Source organism: Lithobates pipiens, unplaced genomic scaffold (assembly GCF_037356315.1).
Source record: "Lithobates pipiens isolate NorthernLeopardFrog02 unplaced genomic scaffold, aLitPip1_a1.2 Scaffold_8, whole genome shotgun sequence".
Classification (NCBI taxonomy): domain Eukaryota; kingdom Metazoa; phylum Chordata; class Amphibia; order Anura; family Ranidae; genus Lithobates; species Lithobates pipiens.
In genome coordinates, this window is record NW_027507903.1 from 10,985,788 (window position 1) to 11,011,985 (window position 26,198).

Here is a 26,198-nt window from a genome sequence, read left to right on the forward strand (position 1 = left end):
GGGGATCCTGATGTAAGGGGCGGCTCTCTGGGGATCCTGATGTAAGGGGCGGCTCTCTGGGGATCCTGATGTAAGGGGAGGCTCTATGGGGACCCTAATGCAGGGGGAGGCTTTCTAGGGACCCTGATGTGAGGGGGGCTCTCTGGGGACCCTGATGTAAGGGAGGCTCTCTGGGGACCCTAATGTAGGGGGAGGCTCTCTGGGGATCCTGATATAAGGAGGGGCTCTCTGGGGCCCTGATGTAACTGGGGGATCCACACTCAGATATGTAACGAGACATATATATATATATATAAACACACACGTATATTATATACATGTATATGCTCGCCCAAATGTATGACTTTTTTTACTTCGCTGCTATGGGCTATAGCCCAAGTTCTTTTGTAGACCCAGCAACAACTTTGGTGGGGGCCCTTCATGGTTTCTTGCACTGGGGCCCTGAAGATTCTAGTTACGCCTCTGGTTACTAGTGCAGCCTGTCTCAACCTTTTCAACACAGGGGAACCTTTGAAATTGATTTCTGGTCTCAGGGAACCCCTGCAAAAAATGACTGTGTCTACAACTCATGGAACATTAGTGTGATGGTCAGTGGGAAGAATGCTCCTTACACTTGTGGTCACTGGGAAGAATTACCTCCTTATAGAATGCTAAAAAGATTGGTGGTGTCAGTGGAAACTTATCAGAGAGGCAGAAATTGCTTATGGCTCAAGGAACCCCTAGCAACCTCTGGAAGAACCCTTGGCTTTCATGGAACCCTGGTTGAGAAACCCTGTACTAGTGTATATAAAATATAGCATACCACAATGTGTGATTAAAGTTAGTTGTAACTACAAACCTTGGTTGTGTTTTCCAGCGCCATTACTTTTACCAGTCGCTTCCTTTTTGAAAGCTGTTTCTTCACCCAGCGCTCCACCTGGACGTTGAATTTCATGAACAGGACATACAGGCAATAGGCACTGAGGAGTAAAATGCTCTCATACCAGAGGATGACGTTATCAAGGAAGAAGATGATCAGCATAATCAAGCCGAGAATATAAAACGAGACGTCTCTAAACAGAGGCCACCATGTGAGGTTGAGGATCTCCCTGGAGAACAGGGCACAAGTTCCAATGACAAACAAAATGTTAAAGACAGCAGAACCCACAATAGTTCCAATACCCACATTGCTGTGGGAAATAAACACCCCGATCAGGGAAGTGAAAAGTTCAGGTGCGGAACCACCAGCTGCCATAAACGTGGCACCAGCCACATCCTCGGAAATCTGTAGCTTTTCCGTGATCACTCCCAGAGCTGGAACAAAGAACTCATCACAGACAATGGCCAAGGCCACAAAAACGTACATCATACCGAAGATGTGCAGTGACACCCACCCCCTTCTGCGTTGCTCTATGCTGAACAGATCCTCAGGATACTCTCCTTTGACATGAGGTAATGGAGGTCTGGTGGGTTTTGCGGTGGTTGTTGGAATCGGAGTTGTGGTTCTTGGTTTAACAATGGGTGTTATGGGATCCGGGTCGACAAAAATACAGTGTCTGGTTTTGGTCCTTTCTGTTACGTTTTCTGTATGTGGGACTGAGGTAGTGGTGGTAGTGCTGGTAGTGGTGGTAGTGCTGGTTCTGGTGGTGGTAGTGGTGGTGGTGCTGGTCGTGGTAGGTTTTAATGCTTCTCTGGCAGACACTTTTATAGTTGTTTCTGCTTTATCATCTTCCACCGAGCTAGGATTTTCCAAATTTGTCTCTGGCCAAGGTTCTAAATTCATCTTTTGATCAACTGATAGTTGGTAAAGGGAGCAAAGGAACATCACACAAACTATGAACAGGATTCGGTTCAGCTGAAGTCTTTTTCTTCTGTGTAGATGCATCGTTACAGCCTATCCTGGCTAAAAGACCAAGAGCCAGAAAAAGCTGTTGCCTTCTGCAAAAACTATTCGTCACCTAGAGAAAGATGCTGGATATTGTCCTATGCTTGTGTTTCATTTTTGGCTCGGCCTTTGCACCATTTGCTAAATTTGGGGGGTTCTGCTGGGCATCCCAGGAAAGCCTAATAAGAAAATTAAAAAGTTAATTAGCGCAATTTTCATTTAAAATGTCGAATCAGCTACATCCCCTTCATTTATTACAAAATTAATACATAGAATGGCCAAAGATAAAAACACGGGGGGTCTAAAATGCTGGGGAACGTACATCATTACTGTTGAGAGGGCAAAACTAGTAGTCAAAGCTCTGCAGAATGAACCGTATAAAACGAAAACTTGCCAAGGATCAAGCATTCAAAACTATGGGGTTGATTTACTAAATGCAAAAAGACTATGCACTCTGCAAGCAGGGGTCTCAAACTGGCAGCCCTCCAGCTGTTGCAGAACTACAATTCCCATGAGGCATTGCAAGGCGGACAGCTACAAGCATGACATCCATAGGCGCAGGCATGATGGGGCTTGTAGTTCTGCAACAGCTGGACGGCTGCCAGTTTGAGACCCCCTGCTCTAGAGCTTAGTAAATGAGCAGAAGTTCTGTTTAATTCCATCATCCAATCACATGCAAGCAAAAAAGGCTGATTTGTTTTTATTTCCCTTGCACGTGATTGGGTACTCTTTGCAAAGTGAAGTTTTACCTCATTTATTAAGCTCTGTACTAGACGTGTGCCCTTCTAAAAAAGTTGTTTGTTTTAGTTTTCATTCGTTTTTGTTTTTTTTTCGCTTTTGGAGCCATTCGTTATGATCGCAAATCGTAAATTCATAAATTAGAAAATTAGGGAATGGGGAAATTCGTAAAATTAGAAAATACAAAAATTCTAAAGAATAACTAAATAACTAACTAATAATAACTATTAAATTACTTTATTGGTATTGGAATTTCCTTTTCAAATTTGGCTGTTAGTGAACGAAACTAATACAAATTTATCTGGAGTTAGGAATTATCTGAAATAACGAATGCTGCATCTAAACAAATGGAAAGAAACAAGAATATTAAATAATAATAATACAACGTTTTTATTATTATTGTTATTTATTATTATTAATTTGTTACATTCCATTCGTTTAGATACGGCAATAGTTATTTCGGATAATTTGTGACTTTGGATAAATTTGTATTCAATACGTTCACTAACAGCCAAATTTAAAAGGAAATTCCAATACCAATAATGTAATAGTTAGCTATTATTATGAAAGGTAGAAAGGTGAAAATGTGAGGATAGTTGCTGATGCTGACCAGTACACAAGGACACCCAGACGGGCTAATGGACTATCACAACACTGATACACAAACCCAAGGTTTAAGGTAAAAAAAAAAAAATTTTTAATACAATTCAACCAAAAATAATATAAACATATTAAAAAAGATACCCCACACATACACTAACTCCCAACGGGAACCCCTGTAAAGCTAGAGTTGAGGTAGAGTATACAGGGATCCTCTACCGGTTTCGCAGTATACCCGCTTCTTGAGGAGGACATCATCTACAGAATAAAAATTACATTTAAACAAAGCATACATTTATTTAACCACTTTCAGACCGGACCAATTTGCTGGTCAAAGACCAGACCACTTTTTGCGATTCGGCACTGCGTCGCTTTAACTGACAATTGCGCGGTCGTGCGACGTGGGTCCCAAACAAAATTGACGTCCTTTTTTTCCCACAAATAGAGCTTTCTTTTGGTGGTATTTGATCACCCCTGCGGTTTTAATTTTTTGCGCTATAAACAAAAATAGAGCGACAATTTTGAAAAAAACTCATTATTTTTTACTTTTTGTTATAATAAATATCCCCCAAAAATATATAAAAGAAGATTTTTTTCCCTCAGTTTAGGCCGATATGTATTCTTCTACATATTTTTGGTAAAAAAAATCGCAATAAGGGATTATTGATTGGTTTGCACAAAAGTTATAGCGTTTACAAAATAGGGATAGTTTTATAGCATTTTTATTAATAATTTTTTATTATTTTTTTTTTTTACTAGTAATGGCGGCGATCAGCGATTTTTATTGTGACTGCGACATTGTGGGGGACCCATCGGACATTTTTGACACATTTTTGGGACCATTGTCATTTATACAGTAATCACTGCTACATAAATGCAGTGATTCCTGAGTAAATGACACTGGCAGTGAAGGGGTTAACCAGTGGGTGGCAGTGTAGGAGTTAAGTGTTCCTAGGGGTGTGTTACTAACTGTGGGGGGGCTGGGCTTTCATTTAGTGAACACTGATCTCTGCTCCAATCACATGGAGCAGAGATCAGCGTCACTAGTTGCTAGGCAGAATGGAGAAATGCTGTTTACTCGGCATTTCCTCCATTCGGCCGCCCCGTGAGACGATCGCGGGGATGCCCGCGGCGATCGAGTCCGCGGGTCCCGCGACCGGACTCACGGGGGTCCCGACCAGCGCGGGAGCGCGCCGCCGGCGGCGCGCTCCCGATGGCAGGGCGGCATTGAATATTGGACGTACCTGTACGCCAATATGCCTGCCCGTGCCATTCTGTCGACGTACATCGTCATGCGCTGGTCGGGAAGTGGTTAATCAAGCACTTTCAGACCAGACCATTTTACTGGCTTAAGACCAGACCACTTTTTGCGATTCGGCACTGCGTCGCTTTAACTGACAATTGTGCGGTCGTGCGACGTGGCTCCCAAACAAAATTTACGTACTTTTTTTCCCACAAATAGAGCTTTCTTTTGGTGGTATTTGATCACCCCTGCGGTTTTTATTTTTTGCGCTATAAACAAAAATAGAGCGACAATTGTGAAAAAACGCATAATTGTTTACTTTTTATTATAATAATTATCCCCCAAAAATATATAAAAAAAAACATTTTTTTCTCTCAGTTTAGGCCGATACATATTTTTCTACATATTTTTGGTAAAAAAAAAATCGCAATAAGCGATTATTGATTGGTTTACGCAAAAGTTATAGCGTTTACAAAATAGGGGATAGTTTTATGGTATTTTTATTAATAATTTTTTTTTTTACTAGTAATGGCGGCGATCAGCGATTTTTTTTTTTGTGACTGCGACATTGTGGACACATTGGACATTTTTGACACATTTTTGGGACCATTGCCATTTATACAGCAATCAGTGCTATACAAATGCAGTGATTCCTGTGTAAATTACACTGGCAGTGAAGGGGTTAACCAGTGGGTGGCAGTGTAGGGGTTAAGTGTTCCTAGGGGCGTGTTACTAACTGTGGGGGGCTGGGCTTTATGTTAGTGAACACTGATCTCTGCTCCAATCACATGGAGCAGAGATCAGCGTCACTTGTTGCTAGGCAGAACGGGGAGATGCTGTTTACAACGGCATCTCCCCGTTCAGCCGCCCCGTGAGACGATCGAGTCCGCGGAACCCACGATCGGATTCATGGGGTTCCCGACCAGCACGAGAGCACTTAAAGTGATTGTAAACCATCACCTTGTAAAAACGGCACATTCACTTTAAGACCCCTTTCACACCGAAGGCGTTTTGCAGGCGCTATAGCGTTAGAAATAGCGCCTGCAATCCGCCATAAAGAAGCTGCACCATTATGTGTAGTGTGAAAGCCAGAGGCCGAGGGCTTTCACACTACAGCGGTGCGCTGGCAGGACGTCAGGGAAAAGTCCTTCCAGCTTCTTTGGAGCGGTGAAGGAGCGGTGTGTTTACCGCTCCTCCACCGCTGCTCTCCATTGAAATCAATGGGGCAGCGCTGTAATACCGCCGACAAAACGCCGCTATTGCGGCCTATTGCTGGCGGTTTTAACCCTTTCTCGGCCGCTAGCGGGGGTAAAAGCGCCCCGCTATTGGCCGAAATGCACCGCAAATCCGGCGCTAAAACGCAGCTAAAAATAGCGGCGTTTTACCGCCCACGCAATGGGTGGTTTGGTGTGAACGGGGTCTAACATAGAAATGAAAGGCAAAACATTTTTTGTATAGCTATAAAAAAAACATTAGAAATAATTTTTTTTTCCCTTTTTTATATAAGTGATCACGTTCCCTCTGTTCTCAGCTGTATAAGAGCTGGGGGAGGCGAAGCAGCGGAACACAGAGCTTGTCAGTGATTGGCTGTGCTGCAGGGGGCGTGTCAGGGCATGTCTGATCATTGGAAGAAAATACACTGAGTTCCCAGCAAAGCTAGGGAACTGACCACGGAGTCATCTCCTGCTTAGTGTGGTCAGTTTTTAATAGGAAAGAGGAGGGACTGGCAGGAACACCAGGGATTTCATACAAAGGAAGCAATACAAAAGAGAACAGGAGACCTTCTCATACAAGTACATGGCACAGCAAGCACACTTCAGGAATATGATTTTTGGGGTAACAAACGCTTCAAACTGCAAGCAAGTATGAAAGTCCACATATATATTTTCTCAAAAGAAGAAAAATCATCAAAGTATTGCTGCATTGTTGAAATCAAATCTGTATTATTTTTTGGGCAATAACACGGTGTGGGTGGATTTCTGCCAGTCACAGGCTGTGTCACCCCTTCTCCAGCCTGTGTCTTAGAATGAGAGGGAGGTGTAGCCTCCCATAATCTACATGTAATATCCCGCCCCCCCCCATTGTGTTTAGATGGTTAGTGGGCGTGGACGAGGAGGGAGGGAGTGGGCTGTCATTTACCGCTGTGTACACCAGTGGCGGCTCGTGGACTTTTCTTTTGGGGGGGGGTGGCAAACAACCAGCACTACCACCCCCTGTGGGCAGCGCGGCACTGATGCACCCCCCTCCCCGCACCAGTGACAGCTGTTGAGTTTTGCGGCACTGTCAGCCAGTGCCCCCCCCAGAGGTTCGGCACTTACTATGCAGCGGGCTGTGTCCTCCTCTCCTCTCCTGCTGTGTCCTCCAGGCAGTGGCGGGTCCAGCTCCAGCATGTCTCCTCTTCCACAGTGCTAGGCATCCAATAGGATTGCCTGGTGCTTTGGCCAATCGGAAAACAGGTCTCACTGACCTGCCTCCTGAATTGCGGGGAGTAACTCTAGTGTGAATAGAAAAAAATCATTCGCTATGATCACACAATTGGGTGGGATTGGGGTGCATTCTATGTGCACTGAGCCCACCCTACTTGGCTCTAATCAGGTGCTTCAAAAAACACACACCCCCCGCCATAGGAATTCATGTGCCCGGCATCCTGAAAGGGGCTGGCCAAGGGGGCGGTGGAGGTGTTAGGGGGATAGCGCCCGTGTGCCCACAACGCATGGGTTGCCACTGGTGTAAGCACCCACATGTGTGACTCTATAGTCACATGGGCTGCTCAGATGTGATAGGGAGGAAATGCTCAGCATAGAAACTCACTAAATACTGAGCATGTGCGGAGCTGCCACCACTGCTGCAAAATCAGTAGCTGAATTGAGGGCATGGTCGTCCGTGTGCCCACAATGCACGGGCCGCCACTGGTGTAAGTGCCCACATGTGTGACTCTATACTCACATGGGCTGCTCAGATGTGATAGGGAGGAAATGCTCAGCATAGAAACTCACTGAAAACTGAGCATGTGCGGAGCTGCTACCACTGCTGCAAAATCTGTAGCTGAATTGAGGACATGGTCGCCCGTGTGCCCACAATGCACGGGCCGCCACTGGTGTAAGCACCCACATGTGTGACTCTATAGTCACATGGACTGCTCAGATGTGATAGGGAGGAAATGCTCAGCATAGACACTCACTGAAAACTGAGCATGTGCGGAGCTGCCACCACTGCTGCAAAATCCGTAGCTGAATTTAGGACATGGACAGAAGGGGGCGATAGAGAGCAGCAGGATCAACCAGGTTTTTTTTTGAAGAATACAGAAAATGAATCTCGTAGTGACTGAGTGAGTATGAACAGCATGGAATACACCATTTATTGATCGTTGTTTATGATGAGGGTTTAGTGACACTTTAACTACCAATGACACCGTGTTTTATTCAAAGTAAACTTTTGTTTTTCTGACAGATTAGAGAGTACAGTAGATTAGGAAAGATGATTCTGTTTTAGGCTGGGTTCACACTGCTGCACCGCAAATCACATCCGATCTCCGTAGCGATGCGAATACAGCCATACAGATAGTATGGCTGAATTCGCATCGCTCCCGCAGCAAACTCGCACGGGACCCTTTTTTTGGTCCGCAACATAATCGGATCGCATGGGGGTTCACACCATGCGATCCGATTCCTGTGCGAGTCGGCAGATCGCACTGCGATATGCGGACGGATCTGGGGGTGTCATTAACATATCATTGACACTCCCAGCCGTCCGCATAGGGCAGTGTGAACTGCCGGCGGGAGGTGTGCGATGCGGGAAAACGCCGCGGATTCGCGGTGTTCCCGCATCGCAGCGGTGTGAACCCGGCCTTATGTTTGAATCCAATTAGTTCTTTCCTGTTTTATTTTGTAAAACGGAAGATAAAATACCATTTCTCTCTTTCCTTCTCGCTAGACATTTGGGAAAAACTCGGGGGGACTCACAAATTGAAATCGCCCCACAACCCGCTAGCACCTCTCTTGAGAAACAGAGAGTTCAACCCCGGGCCTCACCCCTTCCGCTTTTGAATGGTGGTCCAACAGGGGCTTCCTACGGATTGCAGATCTTTGTGATCTAAAAGGCATGCTGTCCAAAAGATTGCTGATGGAAAATAACCAAACTACCGAATTCTGAACTCTATAGATTCACCCAAATACATCATTATATGCAAACTAACTTTATCACGTAAGGGTGACCTTGTGACAATGACCCCCATGGAACACATGTGTCGCCAATAAACGTAGGGGTCACATATCCGCAATCTATACGATTTTAGCATATGTCTCAGTAAAACTGTCCTACATGACACAATGGGAACATGATCTACAAGAAGCTCTACAAGAAACTCTTGGACCTCGAGGAATGGCGCTCGATAGCAATGGCAGCCTCTAGATCACTTATCAACACCTCAATTATTGAAGCGAATTATAACGTTTTATTAACCACTTCAGATTAAACCTCTTTTTTAGATGTGGTGCTTACAAGTTAAAAACATTTTTTTTTGCTAGAAAATTACTTAGAACCCCCAAACATTATAATTTTTTTTCCCTAACATCCTAGAGAATAAAATGGTGGTTGTTGCAATACTTTCTGTCACGCCGTATTTGCGCAGCAGACTTACAAGCACACATTTTTTTTTTTTAAATACACTTTTTTGAATTAAAAAATAAGACAACAGTAAAGTTAGCCCAATTTTTGTTTTTTAATTTGTGAAAGATGATGTTATGCCGAGTAAATTGATACCCAACATGTCAAACTTCAAAATTGCGCCCGCTCGTGGAATGGCGACAACCATTTACCCTTAAAAATGACCATAGGCAACATTTAAAAATTTCTACTGGTTGCATATTTTGGGTAACAGAAGAGTTCTAGGGCTAGAATTATTGCACTCGCTCTACCGATCGTGGCGATACCTCACGTGTGGTTTGAACACCGTTTTCATATGCGGGAGCTACTCACGTATGCGTTCGCTTCTGCACACGAACTCAGCGTGTTGGGGCGCGTTTAAAAATATTTTTTTTTCTTATTTATTTTACCTTTTATTTTATTTTTTACACTGTTTTTAAAAAAAATATGAAAATCTGTCACTTTTATTCCTAGGAATGTAAACATCCCTTGTAATAGAAAAAAAGCATGTGTGGTTTGAACACTGTTTTCATATGCGGGTGCTACTCATGTATGCGTTCGCTTCTGCACGCAAGTTTGACAGGACGGGGCATGTTAAAATTTTTATTTATTTTACTTTTTATTTTTTTTATTTTTACACTGTTCTTTTGAAAAAAAATGGTGTCACCTTTATTCCTATTACAAGGAATGTAAACATCCCTTGTAATAGAAAAAAGCATGACAGGTCCTCCTAAATATGAGATCTGGGGGGTCAAAAAGACCTCCCATCTCATATTTATGCTAAAATGCAATAAAAAAAAAGTTGTAATTTAACCACTAGGGATCCGCGCTATAGCCGAATGACGGCTACAGCGCGGACCTGCTTTGCCGGGACACGTCTATTGACGTCGTCCCGTGCACGAGCGGCCTGCACGCCCCCTGAGGGCCGCGCTCTGTGATCAGCGAGTCTATGAGACTCGCCTGATTACGGATTGGAGCAAGGGGTCAATCCCGACCCCTTACCACGTGATCAGCTGTCAGCCAATGACAGCTGATTATGGGACAAAACAGAGCCGGTAATCGGCTATTTTTCCTCCTCGCGCTCACAGCGCGAGGAGAGAAAAAAGAGCCGATCACCGGCAGTCGTGATCGGGACATTAGTCCCGATCACGGCCAGCTTATCAGTGCCCACCTGCCCCCTGCCAGTGCCACCTGACCAATAAAAAAGTGCCCCCCATCAGTGCCACCCATCAGTGCCCACAGTGCCACCCATCAGTGCCCACAGTGCCACCCATCAGTGCCCACAATGCCACCCATCAGTGCCCAAAATCTGCCTCAACAACAGTGCTGCACCTCAGTGCCACATATCCGTGCCCATCAGTGTCATCTACCAGTGCCCATCAGTGCCGTCCAGCAGTGCCACCTATCAGAGCCACCTATCAGTGCCACCTATCAGTGCCCATCAGTCCCATCTATCAGTGGTACCCATCCGTGCCACCCATCCGTGCCACCCATCAGTGTCATCTTATCTGTGCCCATCTTTGCCCATCAGTGCCACCTTATCTGTGCCCATCAGTACTGCCTTATCTGTGCCTATCGGTGCCACCTTATCTGTGCCTATTAGTGCTGCCTTAACTGTGCCTATCAGTGCCCACCAGTGCAGCCTATCAGTGTCCACCAGTGCAGCCTATCAGTGCCCACCAGTGCCGCCTCATCAGCGCATTTCAATGAAGGATTTTTTTTTTATTTTGCATCTTTTTTTGTTTGTTTAGCAAAAAATAAAACTCCCAGCTGTAATTAAATACCACCAAAAGAAAGCTCTTTTTGTGGGAAAAAAATGATAAAAATTTCATTTGGGTACAGTGTTGTATGACCGCGCAATTGTCATTCAAAATGCATCAGCGCTGAAAGCTGAAAATTGGTCTGGGCAGGAGGGGGGTTTAAGTGCCCAGTAAGCAAGTGGTTAAAAAAATGAAAAAAATGAATTGCCCCTTTAAGAACTCTGGGCAGAAGTGACTTTAAGACGTCGCTTCCGCCCTGCAGTGTCATGGAGACGGGTGGGGGGCTATCTTCCCCTCACTCCTCTCCATATCAGCCCAGGGGACAGACGCGATCGCTTCCACCGCTGCCGACGGCTCCGGTAAGTGGCGGAGGGCACCAGATCGCGGCGGGAGGGCGGAGCTCCTCTCCTGCCATAGATAAAGGTGATCTCGCGGCAAATCCGCCGCAGAGACCACTTTTTTCTTGTACTGGACTGCCGGACAAACACGGGGATACCTGGGGTTATGGCAGCTAGCTGCTGCCATAACAACAATATCCGTCCCCAAAGTAGGGACGTACATAGGCGTGCGGCGGTCCGGAAGTGGTTAAGGTGGTATATGGTACCGGCTAGACTGGCCACATTTGTGCCTGGCGCTACTCCGGAGTGCTTTCGGGGCTGCGGCCAGGTGGGAACGGAGTACCATATCTGGTGGCTATGTCCCAAGGTACGGAGGTTCTGGATTAGGGTCTACAACTTTGTGTACACTCTTACCCAGATCAACCTGGCAAAGCACGCACACTCCTGGGTAGCAGGGTAGCCGAAGCTTCCAAGGCCCATAGACGGCTTCTAACGTTCATATACACAGCAGCCAAAATTACGATTGCTAGGAAGTGGAAGTCAGCGGCCCTACCATTTGTCCAACCTTAAACACAAATGGTCTTGGCTTATGCTACACGAAAGATTGACAGCAATTGTGCAAGATAAAATGAAGTTGTTTAAAGTGGTTGTAAACCCTTACAAACCACTTTGACCTACAGGTAAGCCTAGATTAAGGCTTACCTGTAGGTCCATGAAATATCTCCTAAACCTACACGGTTTAGGAGATATTTACTAAAAGACAGTGACAGCTGTCTATGGCGCATGCGCCGTAGACAGTGGCACACAGTTGCACTATCGCCATTAGCAGCATGCCGTGGCGGCTCCCGTGCGCATGCGCGGGAGTGACATCATCACTGCTCTGGCGCTGTGAGTGGCCGGAGCAGCGATACCCAGAAGAAGATGGATGCTCCGGACTACAGAGGACAGCAGTGACATCGCTGGCTCCTGTGTCAGGTAAGTGACACATAATGGGCTACTATGCGATGCATAGTAGTTCATTATGCTTTATCTTTGCAGGGAGACAAAGAGGAAGTAAACCCATCAGGGTTTACTTCCTCTTTAATAAAATATGGGATCCTTGGATCAGATATTTAACCAATGATCCCCGGACAATCACTAACCAAGACCTTTCCTGAGTGCCATAATTAGGAGCGTGGAGTGTTCTCCCCCCCATCTTGCCACCCAATCCCATTGATTTCCTTTTCCCTTCCTCTTTGCACTTTGCCCTCTTCTCTCCTCCGAGACCCTGGCATAGAGAGGGGTCTGAATTGCGCTCCTCCATGATATGGGGGACAGGCCTCCCCGAATTTAGTTGGGAGGCAGGTGTCTCCTGAAGTGGGGGACGCACTCTGAGCCTTATAATGGGAAATCGATGTAGGGATACAGAGTAGGATGTAACGAGTAAGGTGGAGGATCCACCGCATAGTCTGCTATAAATCAACGCAGATCAAGCAACGTTGATAATAGAGCCATTGATGGCCTTGAGATAAGTAGGAGGTTAATTGTCCATGCCTATACTGTATGTTAGGCAGACTATAAAAACTGTACGCTGTTTTGCAATACTGCCAAGGTCTTTAATCACTTCAATACAGGCCACTTAAACACCTTCCTGCCCAGACCAATTTTGAGCTTTCAGCGCTGTCGCACTTTGAATGACAATTGCGCGGTCATGCTACACTGTACCCAAATGAAATTTTTATCATTTTTTTCCCACAAATAGAGCTTTCTTTTGGTGGTATTTGATCACCTCTACGGTTTTTATTTTTTGCGCTACAAATAAAAAAATACCGAAAATTTTGAAAAAAAAATGTTTTTTTTGTTTCAGTTTCAAAACTTTGTAAATAAGTATGTTTTCTCCTTCACTGATGGACACTGATGGGGCTACACTGATGGGCACTGATAAGGCGGCACTGATGGGCACCAATGATGTGGCACCAATGAAGTGGCACTGATGAGGTGGCATTGATGGACACTGATATGTGGCACTGATAGGCGGCACTGATAGGCGGCACTGATGGGCGACACGGATGGACACTGATAGGTGGCACAAATTGGCACTGATAGCTGGCACGGATTGGCATGGATGGGCGGCACAGATGGGCATGGATAGGCAGCACAGATGGGCATGGGTAGGCTTCACAGATGGGCATGGGTGGGCACTGATAGGCGGCACAGGTGGGCACTCATAGGCGGCACAGGTGGGCACTCATAGGCGGCACAGGTGGGCACTCATAGGCGGCATTGGTGTTATACTGTACTAATGGATGCCAATTAGTGCCAAACAATAATGCATGCCAATCAGTGATGCCCATTGTGGGCACTAATTGGCATCCATTATGGGCACTGATTGGCATCCATTATGCTGACTGGCATCCCTGGTAGTCTAGGGAGGATTACCTTTTCCCTGGTGGTCTGGTGGCGTCCCTGGTGGTCCAGTGTGGGCATCCTCGGGGGGGCTGTGCTGATAATCGATCAGCACAGACCCCCCCTGTCAGAGGAGCAGCCGATCGGCTCTCCTCTACTCGCGCCTGACAGACGCGAGTGAGGAAAAGCCGATCACCATCTCTTCCCATTTACACTGTGATCAGCCGTGATTGGACACGGCTGATCACGTGGTAAAGAGTCTCCGTCGGAGACTCTTTACCAAGATCGTAGTTGCTGGGTGTCAGACTGACACCCCGCAACAACGATCGCCGCGATGCGCGCCCCCGGGGGCGCGCAGTGGCTCATAATCCTGAGGACGTCATATGACGTCCGATCAGGATTATGCAACCACTTTGCCACCGTCAATTGCCTATAGGGCGGGCGGCAAGTGGTTAATCTCTACTGTCAAAAAATTGAATAAAAATCCTTGAAAATAAAAAATATTAAAAACTGTTTAACCACTTGCCGACCGCTGTCAGCAAATATATGTCGGCAGAATGGTATGGCTGGGCAAAGTAACGTACCCGTACGTTACTTTGAATTTCCTGCCGCGCACACGCGCCGCCGGTGGCGAGCGTGCGGCCCTGCCGCAAGCTCCGTGACCGCGGGACCCGTGGACTCAATCGCCGCTGGGATACCCGCAATCGTGTCACGGAGCTGAAGAACGGGGAGATGCCGATGCAAACAGAATCTCCCCGTTCTTCCTAGTGACAGGACACCGATCGTCTGCTCTCTGTCATAGGGAGCAGCGATCAGTGTCGTGTCACTGCTAGCCCACCCCCCAGACAGTTAGAAACACTCCCCCAGGACACACTTAACCCTGCCCCCTAGTGGTTAACCCCATTCACTGCCAGTGGCATTTTTACAGTAATCAATGCAATCAATTTTATAGCACTGATCGCTGTATTAATGCCAATGGTCCCAAAAATGTGTCAAAATTGTCCGATGTGTCCACCATAATGTCGCAGTCACGATAAAAATCGCGGATCGCTGCCATTACTAGTAAAAAATAATAATAATTATTAATAAAAATGCCATAAATCTATCCCCTATTTTTTAGACGCTATAACTGTTGCGCAAACCAATCAATACACGCTTATTGCGTTTTTTTTTTTTTACCAACTCTTTATTTCCTATGAAAATACAAATCAACGAGAAGGGCAATCTCATAAAAGTAACAATTACTAAATTATGAGCAGTGTACCGAATAAACGAAAATTATTATCTAGCAAAATTACAAATTTCGAATCAAAGGAGGGTGCTACATATATATCTATATCCTGGATATATATATATATATATATATATATATATATATATATATATATATATATGGCACGCACTTATTGGTCAGCGTGACCATGTGACCACACTGACAAATAAGAAGCTCTTCTTTCTTTTGGGATGACCTTTCCCTTTAAATATCTATTTAAGTCTGAGACTCCATTCGCACCTCAACGTTTTTTAGCTTCAAGCTCAAAGCTCCCAAACGCCGGAGGAGAAAATTCTATTATTCTCTATGGCGTTGGTTCACATCCAGAGGCGTAACTAAAACCTTCAGGGCCCCAGTTCAAAAGAACATTAAGGGCACCTCCCGACCCCTGACCAGGTCCCTTCCCTCTGGGCCCAGGGCTCTTTCCACTAATCCTGGGGGCCCTTTACTCCCATCGTGGGGGCCCTTTTTTAGGGTCCTGCAGCAGGACCCTTTCACATGTTCTGTAAGTGGACCCCCCTTCCTGCCATCCTGGGGCCCCCACATGGTGCAATGCCAGGGCCTGGTCCCAAGCACGACCTTTGTGACCAAGCTAGTCCCACCACTGGGATCAAGGGCGACCTGGGAACTTTTTGCTGTGCTTGTAAGCAATATCGATCCATTTTTCTGGAAAGAAGCCACTTTATCCACAGGCGCCCGCTTGTGTATATTTTTCAATTTATTTCCAACTTTTGTGTCCTCTGTGGTCGTATGGTGCAGTGGTGTTAACTTCAGTGGTGATCCCCCTGGGGTCTTTTGGGTTTGGAAGCTTTTAATTCCCTGAAGAAGCCAATGTTGGCGAAACATGGGAAAACACACCATCTTGTAACCACTGGCTAATTGAAAAACATCATCTTGTAATCGGAATAAGGATACATAATGGTTTTATTTTGGTTCAATTTTTAATTGATGTTTAAAATTTATTTTATGTTTTAAATACTTTATGTTTCCATTTTTTGTTGGCACCGCAATAATCCCACCCTAAACTTTCCTCCTATTTTCGCTTCTATGGGATGAGGTGCCGGTTATAACATGTTCACCCAGGTCGGACTAAATAGAAAATATTCCCACCACTGGTGTCAGTTGTTTTTTTATTTTTGGTATTTTATTATTTTTATATTTTACCATTTTATTTAATTTCTTTTTTTTTTTACAATGTTAATTTTTATTATTTTTTACATTTTTTAGGAGCCCTGTTGGGGGACTTTGGTGAAATGTCAGGGGTCTACACAGACCTCTGATGTTTCACCTTTGTGTACTATTAGATGGGAGCCATTCCTCTGATGGTTGTATTAATGAAAAGATTTCTGTGGGAAAACAAAAAAAAAAAAAAAATTGGGAGAAAAATGCCTGATAGGTATCTTACGTTTTCAAATTTAAGGCGGAACTCAGCAGCGCTGCCAAAGGGGGGACCAAGAGAGTAGACAGGGGCCCAGGGCAGTGGGACCTGGATAGGAGGAGGGGACGGTGCAAAGGGGGGGAAGCATATACAGCAACCGGTGCCCTCCATTTTCATCCTGTAACCACTTAATGCCTGTGGAAGCGGGCTTCAGGATCCAGTCATACAAGGGAGCATGGGGCCGGGTCGCAATTGTGACCCATGCGACCCCTGTAGCTACACCCCTGTTCACATCTCCACTCAAAGCCAAATGCCTGAAGCTCAAAAAAGTTCTGAAGTTTTTTTTTTGTAGCTCAAATCGGGCAGATCATTGTGTTTTTGAAGCTTTTTTTTGTTCCATAGAAATGCACGGAAATGCTTAATTCAAGCGTTTTTGAGTGTCTTATCGTGTTTTGTCACACGTTTCTCAATGCGGTCAAATACCATAATTTATATATAATATATAATATTAATTATATATTATTATAATATATAATATATATATATTATAATAATATATAATAATAATTAAATAAAAATAAATAATAATAAATATATATATATATATATATTTTTTTTTTGAAAAATACATAAATAAATAATAATCATAAATAAATATTAAATAAATGAAACATAAATAATAATAATTAAAAAAACCTAACCCTTAACCCTAATATTAACCCCTAATCCTAACCCCTAACCTAACAAAATACATAAATAAATAATAATAAATAAAATAAATTAACCCCTAACCTTAAAGTAATTGTAAAGGTTGTTTTTTTTTGTTTTTTTGTTTTTTATAACAAACATGTCAAACTTTCCTGCTCTGTGCAAGGGTTTTGCAGAGCACAGCCCTGGTCCTCCTTTTCTGGGGGTCCCCCAGCGGCGCTCCTGGCTCCTCCTCTTCATCTTGTGCCCCCGTGGAAAATGCCTTGCCCCCATGGAAAGAGGAGGAGTCAGGAGCGCCGCCGGGGGACCCCAGAAAGGGAGGATCAGGGCTGTGCTCTGCAAAACCCTTTCACAGAGCAGGTAAGTTTGACATGTTTGATATTAAAAAAAAAAAACTCAGAGAGGCGATTTCCATGAGGGGCACCCAGGGGCGGACTGACAACTCATGGGGCCCCCGGGCAATAGGAGATCATGGGGCCCCCAGGCAATCAGAGATTATGGGGGCACACAGTATACACAAACACACACACACACACACACAGTATACAATCACACAGTATACACAGACATGTTTCTATTGGCTGAGAAGGTACTAGAGGTGGGGCAGCTATGCATTAAGGTGAAATGCATTAAGGTGAAAAACCTCAAGACTTTACAACTCCTTTTCATTTTTATAAATAAATAATAAATAAAAGTGGATGAAAAGCTGAAAAACTTAGCAACAAATGATGTGAAACTGATGATATTTTTCTCTATTGGCTAATAGAAAAAAATGTGTACTGCCAAAAAAATTGTTTGTTTTCTTTTCATTTGTTTTGTAAATTAAAAAAATAGAAAATTCGGAATTCGTTAATTCATAAATTCTAAAATCCAAAAAAATCTGAAAATCGGAAATTAGAAAAATCGGAAATTAGAAAATTCGGAAAATTGAAAATCTTAAAATGTGGAAATTCAGAAATTCTAAAATTTTAAAGAACAAAAATTCAGGAATTCCAAATAATAACTAACTAATAATAACAAACTATTAAATTCTAGGTATTGGAATTTCCTTTCAAACTTGGCTGTTAGTGAATGTAACGAATACGAATTTATCTGAAGTTACGAATTATCCGAAATAATGAATGGCACATCTAAACAAATGGAACGGAAAGAATTAACAATAAATAATAATAATTCTAATAAAAAGGTATTATTATTATTATTATTATTATTAATAATAATAAATCATTATATTCCATTCGTTTAGATGCGGCATTCGTTATTTCGAATAATTCACAACTGCGGATAAATTCGTATTCGTTACGTTCACTAACAGCCAAATTATTTCAGATTTTCGTTCTTATCTTTCAGTTTTCATTCTTTTGACATTTCAGATTTTATTTTATTTTTCAAATTTCCGAATTTTCAAATTTCCGATTTTTGCGAATATTGAATTTCCAAATTTCTGAATTTTTGGATTTTCCAATTTTGAATTTCCAAATTTCCAAAATTTTGAATTTTCAAATTTCTGTAAGCTCCTTGAGGGCAGGGATTGGTCTGAAGTGAATGTACAATATATATATATATATAACCCTCAAGGAGCTTACAATCTAAGGTCCCTAACTCACATTCATACCTACATACTAGGGCTCATTTAGACAGGAGCCAATTAACCTACCAGCATGTCTTTGGAGTGTGGGAGGAAACCAGAGTACCCGGAGGAAACCTACACAGGGAGAACTTGCAAACATCCAGGCAGTTGGTGACATGGTTGGGATTAGAACCGCCGACCCAAGTGCTGCTAGGCAGAAGTGCTAACCACTTATACTAGCAATGGTCTCGATATATATATATGAAATGACACTTGTCTACAATGTAAAGTAGTGAGTGTACAGCTTGTATAACGGTGTAAATTTCCTGTCCCCTCAAAATAACTCAACACACAGCCATTAATGTCTAAACCGCTGGCAACAAAAGTGATGAATGCTCTCCTTGCCCGGCCGGTCAGTTTAGGTGGACGGCCATGTCTTGGTAGGTTTGCAGTTGTGCCATACTCTTTCCATTTTCGGAAGATGGATTGAACAGAGCTCTGTGAGATGTTCAAAGCTTGGGATATTTTTTTATAACCTAACCCTGCATTATACTTCTCCACAATCCCTGGCCTGTTTGGTGGGTTCCTTGGCCTTCATGATTCTGTTCTTTTACTTAGGTTCTCTAACAAACCTCTGAGGGCTTCACAGAACAGCTGTATCTATACTGAGATTAAATTACACACAGGTGGATTATTATTTATTTTATTTTTTTACTAATTAGGTGACTTCTGAAGGCAATTGGTTTCCCCTAGATTTAAGGTAGGGTTATCAGAGAAAAGGGGGGCTGAATCCCCCAAAAGACTTGCAGCTGTAATTGCAGTGAAAGGCGGTTCTACAAAGTATTGACTCCGGGGGGCGCCATACAAATGTACACCACATTTTTCACACATTTAATTGTAAAAAAAAAAAAAAAAATGTGAAAACCATTTATCATTTTCCTTCCACTTCACAATGATGTGCCACTTTGTGTTGGTCCATCACATAAAATCCCAATAAAATACATTTATGTTTTTGGTTGTAACGTGAGAAAATGTGGAAAATTTCAAGGGGTGTGAATACTTTTTCGAGGCACTGTATATATACGTGATCTGTTAAACTTCTATAGGGCGGTCAGCAAATGGTTAAAAGAGAATTTTTACTTAGCTTAGTAAATATTCACTTTGCAAAGAATATCCAATCACATGCAAGGAAAAAAAAAAAAAAAACAAGGTCCAAAAAATGTGATACATTGTAGCCCCTGTTGTTATCTTCCTCTGGCCTAGCCTGTTTCGTCCCCTCTAATAAAGTAATATCTGTCTTGTGCTGGTCATACCCAATGTCTAAATTACAGTAATGTACCTAACATTTTATTTTTTTATTTATCTATTTGTTTTTTTTTTTTTTGTTCCATAATATATATATATTTTTTTCACAATAGATTTTATTAAGGAATAATATTGTAACATTTTATATTTGTTGTATAATACAACAAACAGAGCGCGTTGTAATGGGTTGTCATATTATTTTTTTTATCCTGCATGGTCATTTTGTAATTGTTTGTCTTTATTTCTAAAAATGTAACTCTGTCGTTCTCAATGAAAAGTATTTGATTTAACAAAAAATAAATAAAAAACAGGAATGTTGCTTAAGCCTGATTAAAGTTCACACAGATTCCCCCCTTTCACTAAGCTATGTGAAAATTCCCTTGTGAAGTGAACCTGCTCTTCTCCTTTAGTAAACCCCCCCCCCCCCCCCGCAATGTCTTAGCCCTTGTACACACGGTCGGAGATTCCGACAACCAAATCCGTCGGAGTAATTCCAGAAGAGGTCCGGAAGTGATGTTGCATACACACGGTCGGACTAAGTTGTCGGAAAATCCGATTGTACATAACGTGATGACGTTATTTCGTTAGCGCCTAAAGGCGATTCAGTTTGCATTGTGCGCTATACAAGTACTTCATTCATTCATTCATTCATTCAGGATGGGACTACGTTCACGCTAGTAGCCAATAGCTTTGGTCTAGGAATTTGATCTGAGCATGCGTGGCACTTTGTCCATCGGAGTAGGCTACACATGATCGGAGTATGTCCGATAGGAGCATTTTGTCGGAAAATTTTACCGGCAAGTTGGAAAAGTTGGTCCGGCGGATATTCCGACGGAAAGAGTCCGATGCAGACCACACACAGTCGGAATATCCGACAAAACGGTCCGATAGGAAACATTCCGTCGGAATCTCCGACCGTGTGTACAAGGGCTTAGAGGTAGGTACTAAGAAGGTTACCGTATTCTTAGGTAGAAAAATGTGGGATTCTGACACTTAGGCCCCATTCACAACTCAGCGCTTCGTAGAGCGAAATTTTTAAAAAAAATCAATTATTCTCTATGGAGTTGAGTCACATCTCCATCTTCAAGTCGCCTGAAGCCAAATGCCTGAAGCTAAAGAAGAAGTTCTGGAGCTCGAATTGGGTCAGATCTGAGTGTTTTTGCCGTGTTTTTATTCCAATAAAAATTAATAGAAACTTGCAATTTGCACTTTTTTGTGAGCTTTCACCTCGATTTGTTGTGTGCTTTTGTGTGATTTTCTGCTCAAAAAAAAAATTAAAAATAGTAGTAATATATGAATAAATAAATATATGTAAAATAAATATGAAAATACCCATAAATCATTGTAAATAAATAATAAATTAAAATGAATAATGGGTTATAATAAACAGATAAATGATAATTAACCCCTAACCTTAAAAAAAAACAAAAAAAAAACAAGTTACTATTATAATAATAATAATAATAATAATAATAATAATAATAATGATAATAAATAATAATGAACCCCTAACCTTAAAAAAGAAACAAATTATTCATATTATTATTATCATTATTATTAATAATAATAATAATAATAATAATAATAATAATAATAATAATAATAATAATTTAAATAACACTATAAATAAATAATAATTAAACCCTAACCTTTAGTTGTTTATTTTGTGTTAGGGTTAGGGTATTTATTAATTTTGTATTACTTTTTTAAGGGTTAGGGGTTATTTATTTATTTATTATTACATAGTATAAATGTACTGTATTTATTTATTATGTATGTATTATTATTTTTATTTACTTGTGTATTTATTTTACATCTATTTATTCATTTATTATTATTATTTTGTGCAATTGCCCATTTTATTCTGTGTCTTTCTGCTCAAATGAAAAAATTTAAAACAAAAAATAGTAGTAATATATGAATAAATAAATGTAAAATAAATATGCAAAATAACTAAAAATCATTGTAACTAAACAATAAATAAAAAAAAATTGTTATAATAAACAAATAAATGATGATTAACCTTAAAAAAAAATAAACACCCAAACCAAAAAATACATTAACATTATTATTATTAATAATAATAATAATAATAATAATAATAATAATAATAACAATAATATTCATTTAAATAACTAAATAAATCAATAATAATTAACCCCAACTTTTACCCTTTCCTGTTTTTGTTTTGTGTTAAGGTTAGGGTATTTTTTTTTAAAGGGTTAGGGTTTCATTATTTATTTAATATTACATAGTATTCATTTACTGTATTTATTAGTTATGTATGATTAATAACTAAAAATAATCATACATAAATAATAAATAAATACAGTAAATTAATACTATGTAATATTAAATAATTAATAATAATTAAATAAATAACTAATAATACATAATTAATAAATAAATAATAATTAATTGTGTATTTATTTTACATTAATTTAGTCATTTATTGTTATTAGAAACAGTAGTAGTATTAACACCCTAACCCTAACAAAAATAAATAAATAATAATAAGACAATAAATAAAATATTAACCCCTAACCCAAACCCTAACCCCGACCTCTAATCCTGTCCCTAGCCTTAACTCTAATCCCTTACCCTAACAAAAAAATAATAATAATAAATGAATAATAATAATAATAATAATAAAAAAAGAGAGTAAAAGCTGATAGAAAAAAAAAGCTAAAACACAACAGATGATAGTTTTCTTTATTGGCTAATAAAAAAAAAAAAAAAAAACGCAAAGCTTAAAAACGCTGCCTAAAAACACGCCAAGATTACGCATAAAAAAACATGCAATAAAACGCTGGAAACCCGCTCAGCTGTGTGAATGCAGCCTTAGCATTTATAGTCACACTTATTCTAGCGATATCATCAAAGTCACTTACCATGCAATTAAGCCCAACACGTATGACCATTTTGTAGCATGTGACACCTACCTGATGAGAAGAGGGGGCAGGCTGTTTCGGGGAAGCATTCGCCCCCTTAGTCCTCGGGGTACGTGAAGCCCGGCCAGGAGAGGTGGACTAAGGAGAAGGCAGCAGAAGTGTCCCCATCACCAGCAAATCTGCATCGGTTAAAGTCTGCTGAGGGTCAGGTATGAAGGACACACTGAAGAGCAGAGTCCAATCCACACTAATACCTGCAGATTTAAGGAGATTATAGAGCAGCGCTGTACTTTCCTTCTCCCAGGAGAGAAGCCGCTGCACGCCGGAGGAAGACAGACAAATCTTTTTCGTAAAAAAAATTCTGTGATAAGTTTGTTAAGTCGGGTTTTATCAAAAAAATTTCCATTGCGGTGGAACACTTTAAGGCAAGGTTCACATATCGGCAAAGGGTCACCGGAGTCCGGTACGGTTTCCATTCAGCGGTTCAGGTGCGAATTTGACACTGGAATTGCACCTGAACACAGTTAACCCTTTGATCGACCCTGGTGTTACAGCCAGCGTCATTAGTACAGTGACAGTGCATATTGTTAGCACTGATCACTGTATTAGTGATTATAAAGGAAAAAAAAAAAGTAATATACATCTCTATACAGTAATACATTGGATTACAAGCATAAATCATTCCAAGAGAATGCTTGTAATCCAAAGAACTCGCATATCAAAGCGAGTTTCCCCATAGAAGTCAATGGGAACTCAGATAATTCATTCCACAGTGACTGCTGGTGTATGCAGTACCGCATGTGGCCAGAGGAGGTGGGGGCACCGGATTCACTCGGAAACCGCACTCAGAGACACTCAGGAATGGAGTGTTTCCGAGCGGCTCCGAGTGTCACCGGCACCCCCCCCAACCTCTGGCCAAATGCGGTACTGCACACCCCAGAAGCTTGAATCCTGCTCGTCTTTGCGATACAACCCTCGCAAACCGAGTCAATATTTTATAAAAAACAAATAATAGTGCATATTGCGAAACGTTCGTAAACCGCGTTACTCGCAAGCCGAGGTATTACTGTACTTACCAGCTCTGTGCAATGGAATCACACAGAGCGGCCGCGAACCTCCTCTTCTCGGGTCCCTCGTCGCTGCTCCTGGCCCCTCCTCTTTGTCCAGTGCCCCCATAAGAAGCCGCTTCCCATAGAAGCACGCATGCATGCTCGCTACCCAAGCAAGTGGGAGCCAACGTCAGTCACAGGAGCAGAAAGCCCACCTCCCGGTATAAGTAACCCCTTAATCACTTGCCCACTTGGCACTTATACCGCCTTCTTAACCAGGCCAATTTTCAGCTTTCGGTGCTCTCACATTTTGAAGGACAATTACTCAGTAATGCAACACCATATCCATATAAAACATTTTTGTCCTTTTTTCACATAAATAGAGCTTTATTTTGGTGGAATTTAATTGTAGCCAAATCCTGGGGGCCCTGGGGGCCTAATGGTGACCTCCAGGGTTAGGGACAGCTGACCTCCAGGGTTAGGGACACTTGGCCTCCAGAGTTAGGGACAGCTGACCTCCAGGGTTAGGGACAGCTGACCTCCAGAGTTAGGGACAGCTGACCTCCAGGGTTAGGGACACTTGGCCTCCAGAGTTAGGGACAGCTGACCTCCAGGGTTAGGGACAGCTGATCCCCAGGGTTAGGGACAGCTGACCTCCAGGGTTAGGGACAGCTGACCTCCAGGGTTAGGGACAGCTGACCTCCAGGGTTAGGGACAGCTGACCTCCAGGGTTAGGGACAGCTGATCTCCAGGGTTAGGGACAGCTGACCTCCAGGGTTAGGGACAGCTGATCTCCAGGGTTAGGGACAACTGACCTTCAGGGTTAGGGACAGCTGATCTCCAGGGTTAGGGACAACTGATCTCCAGGGTTAGGGACAGCTGACCTCCAGGGTTAGGGACAGCTGATCTCCAGGGTTAGGGACAGCTGACCTCCAGGGTTAGGGACAGCTGACCTCCAGGGTTAGGGACAGCTGACCTCCAGGGTTAGGGACAGCGGACCTCCTTCTGTGTAGAGTGGGTTACAAGGCATGGTGGGTGTAATGCAAGGTAGATTGATGGGCACCAGACACTTCTTTGAATGTAAACAGATTTATTTTGTCTCTTAAAGCGGGAGTCCACCGGGACTCCGCGTTTTTTTTTTTTTTTTAAAGCCAGCAGCTACAAATACTGCAGCTGCTGACTTTTAAAATAGTGACACTTACCTGTCCAGCGTGCCCGCGATGTCGGCACCCGAAGCCGATCTATAGGTCGTCTGTCGGGTCCTGCCGCCGCCATCTTGGGTATGGGAATCAGGAAATGGAGCCTTTTCGGCTTCATTTCCCGGTTCCCTACTGCGCATGCGCGAATCGCGCTGCGCAATAAGGACGCTCCCCGCTGCCTCTGGGATCTGTGTGTTTCCCAGCAGGCAGCGGGGCACTTGCGGGAAGGGGCGGGCACTTGCGGAAAGGGGCGTAAGTTACGCCCCTTTCCGCAGAGAGCTATCCCGGAAGTGGGTGCAGTTACCTGGATTATCCAGGTAACTGCACCCCCCTCCCCCCTGAAAGGTGCCGATTGTGGCACCGAAGGGGGGGAGGGTTCCGATGAGTGGAAGGTCCACTTTAGGGTGGACCTCCGCTTTAAACAGAACTGTGGGAGAGAGGGTTGGGGCCAGGACACTCTTAAGTAGATGCAATGTTAATTGGCAGACTCTGAGGCTTCTATAGGTAGACAGCCACGCAGGGAAAGGTATCTAGCCAGACACCACATCTGCATGAGTAGGAACGCTGTCTCCTATGGCAACAGTCTTGTAACAATTTCTAACAAAGGTTGCAATGAACTCTTTCCCTTCTACAATCTCCTATTGTAGAACTTCACTCCACTGAGCTCTCAGTCTCTCACTAGACTTCCTGATCCGCTAGCCACTGGATCTCCTGAGCTCCTCCAATTATCACTCAGTATCTTCCTCAAGCGTCACTGCTGGGCCCCTGGCTTGGCACTCACAGATATCCCTCAAGCTTCACCCCCCGCTGATACATTAGGTCCCTGGCTTGGCATCCACTGATGCTCCTCAAGCTTCACCTCTGCTGTCCTGCTGGGTCCCTGGCTTGGCACTTGCTGAAGTGATCCCACTTCTTCACCATGCCCGGCTGGCGAGAAGTCTGCTCTGGTACTGGCCTGAGATCACTCACAGTGGTCTCCTGTAGCAAGGTGGATGGTCCCTTAGTAATGACAGCTTTCCCTCCACCTCTGACCACAACTGGTTCCCCTGGCTGGCAGAACCGTTACTTCTGGTTGACTGCAAGCCGCAGTCCCAACCCTACGCTGCTCTCCTGCTTCTGGATAGGCCCTCAGACAGCCTAGCAGCCCAATGTCCCCGGGATAGGCCTTAGGTTTCCGGCCTAGCAGCCTGGGGCAATACAACACACCTCCACCCAGATATGCGTCCAGGTGGCACAGAACCCCGATCACCTGA

At 43.0% G+C, this 26,198-nt stretch overlaps 1 protein-coding gene across 2 annotated transcripts in view; it reads right to left on the bottom strand.

Annotated features, from left to right (window-relative positions):
* Window positions 1–22,916, bottom strand: part of LOC143963808 (sodium/potassium/calcium exchanger 1-like) — a 143,761-nt gene extending 120,845 nt beyond the window's left edge. For both annotated transcript variants that reach the window (XM_077473540.1, XM_077473539.1), the window contains exons 1-2: window positions 22,749–22,916; window positions 839–2,043 (exon numbers count right to left, since the gene is read on the bottom strand). In XM_077473540.1, coding sequence (XP_077329666.1) covers window positions 839–1,864 — 1,026 coding nt within the window. In that variant the 5' untranslated portion in view covers window positions 1,865–2,043; window positions 22,749–22,916. The remainder of the gene's footprint in view (window positions 1–838; window positions 2,044–22,748) is intronic.
* Between the last annotated feature and the right edge of the window lie 3,282 nt (window positions 22,917–26,198).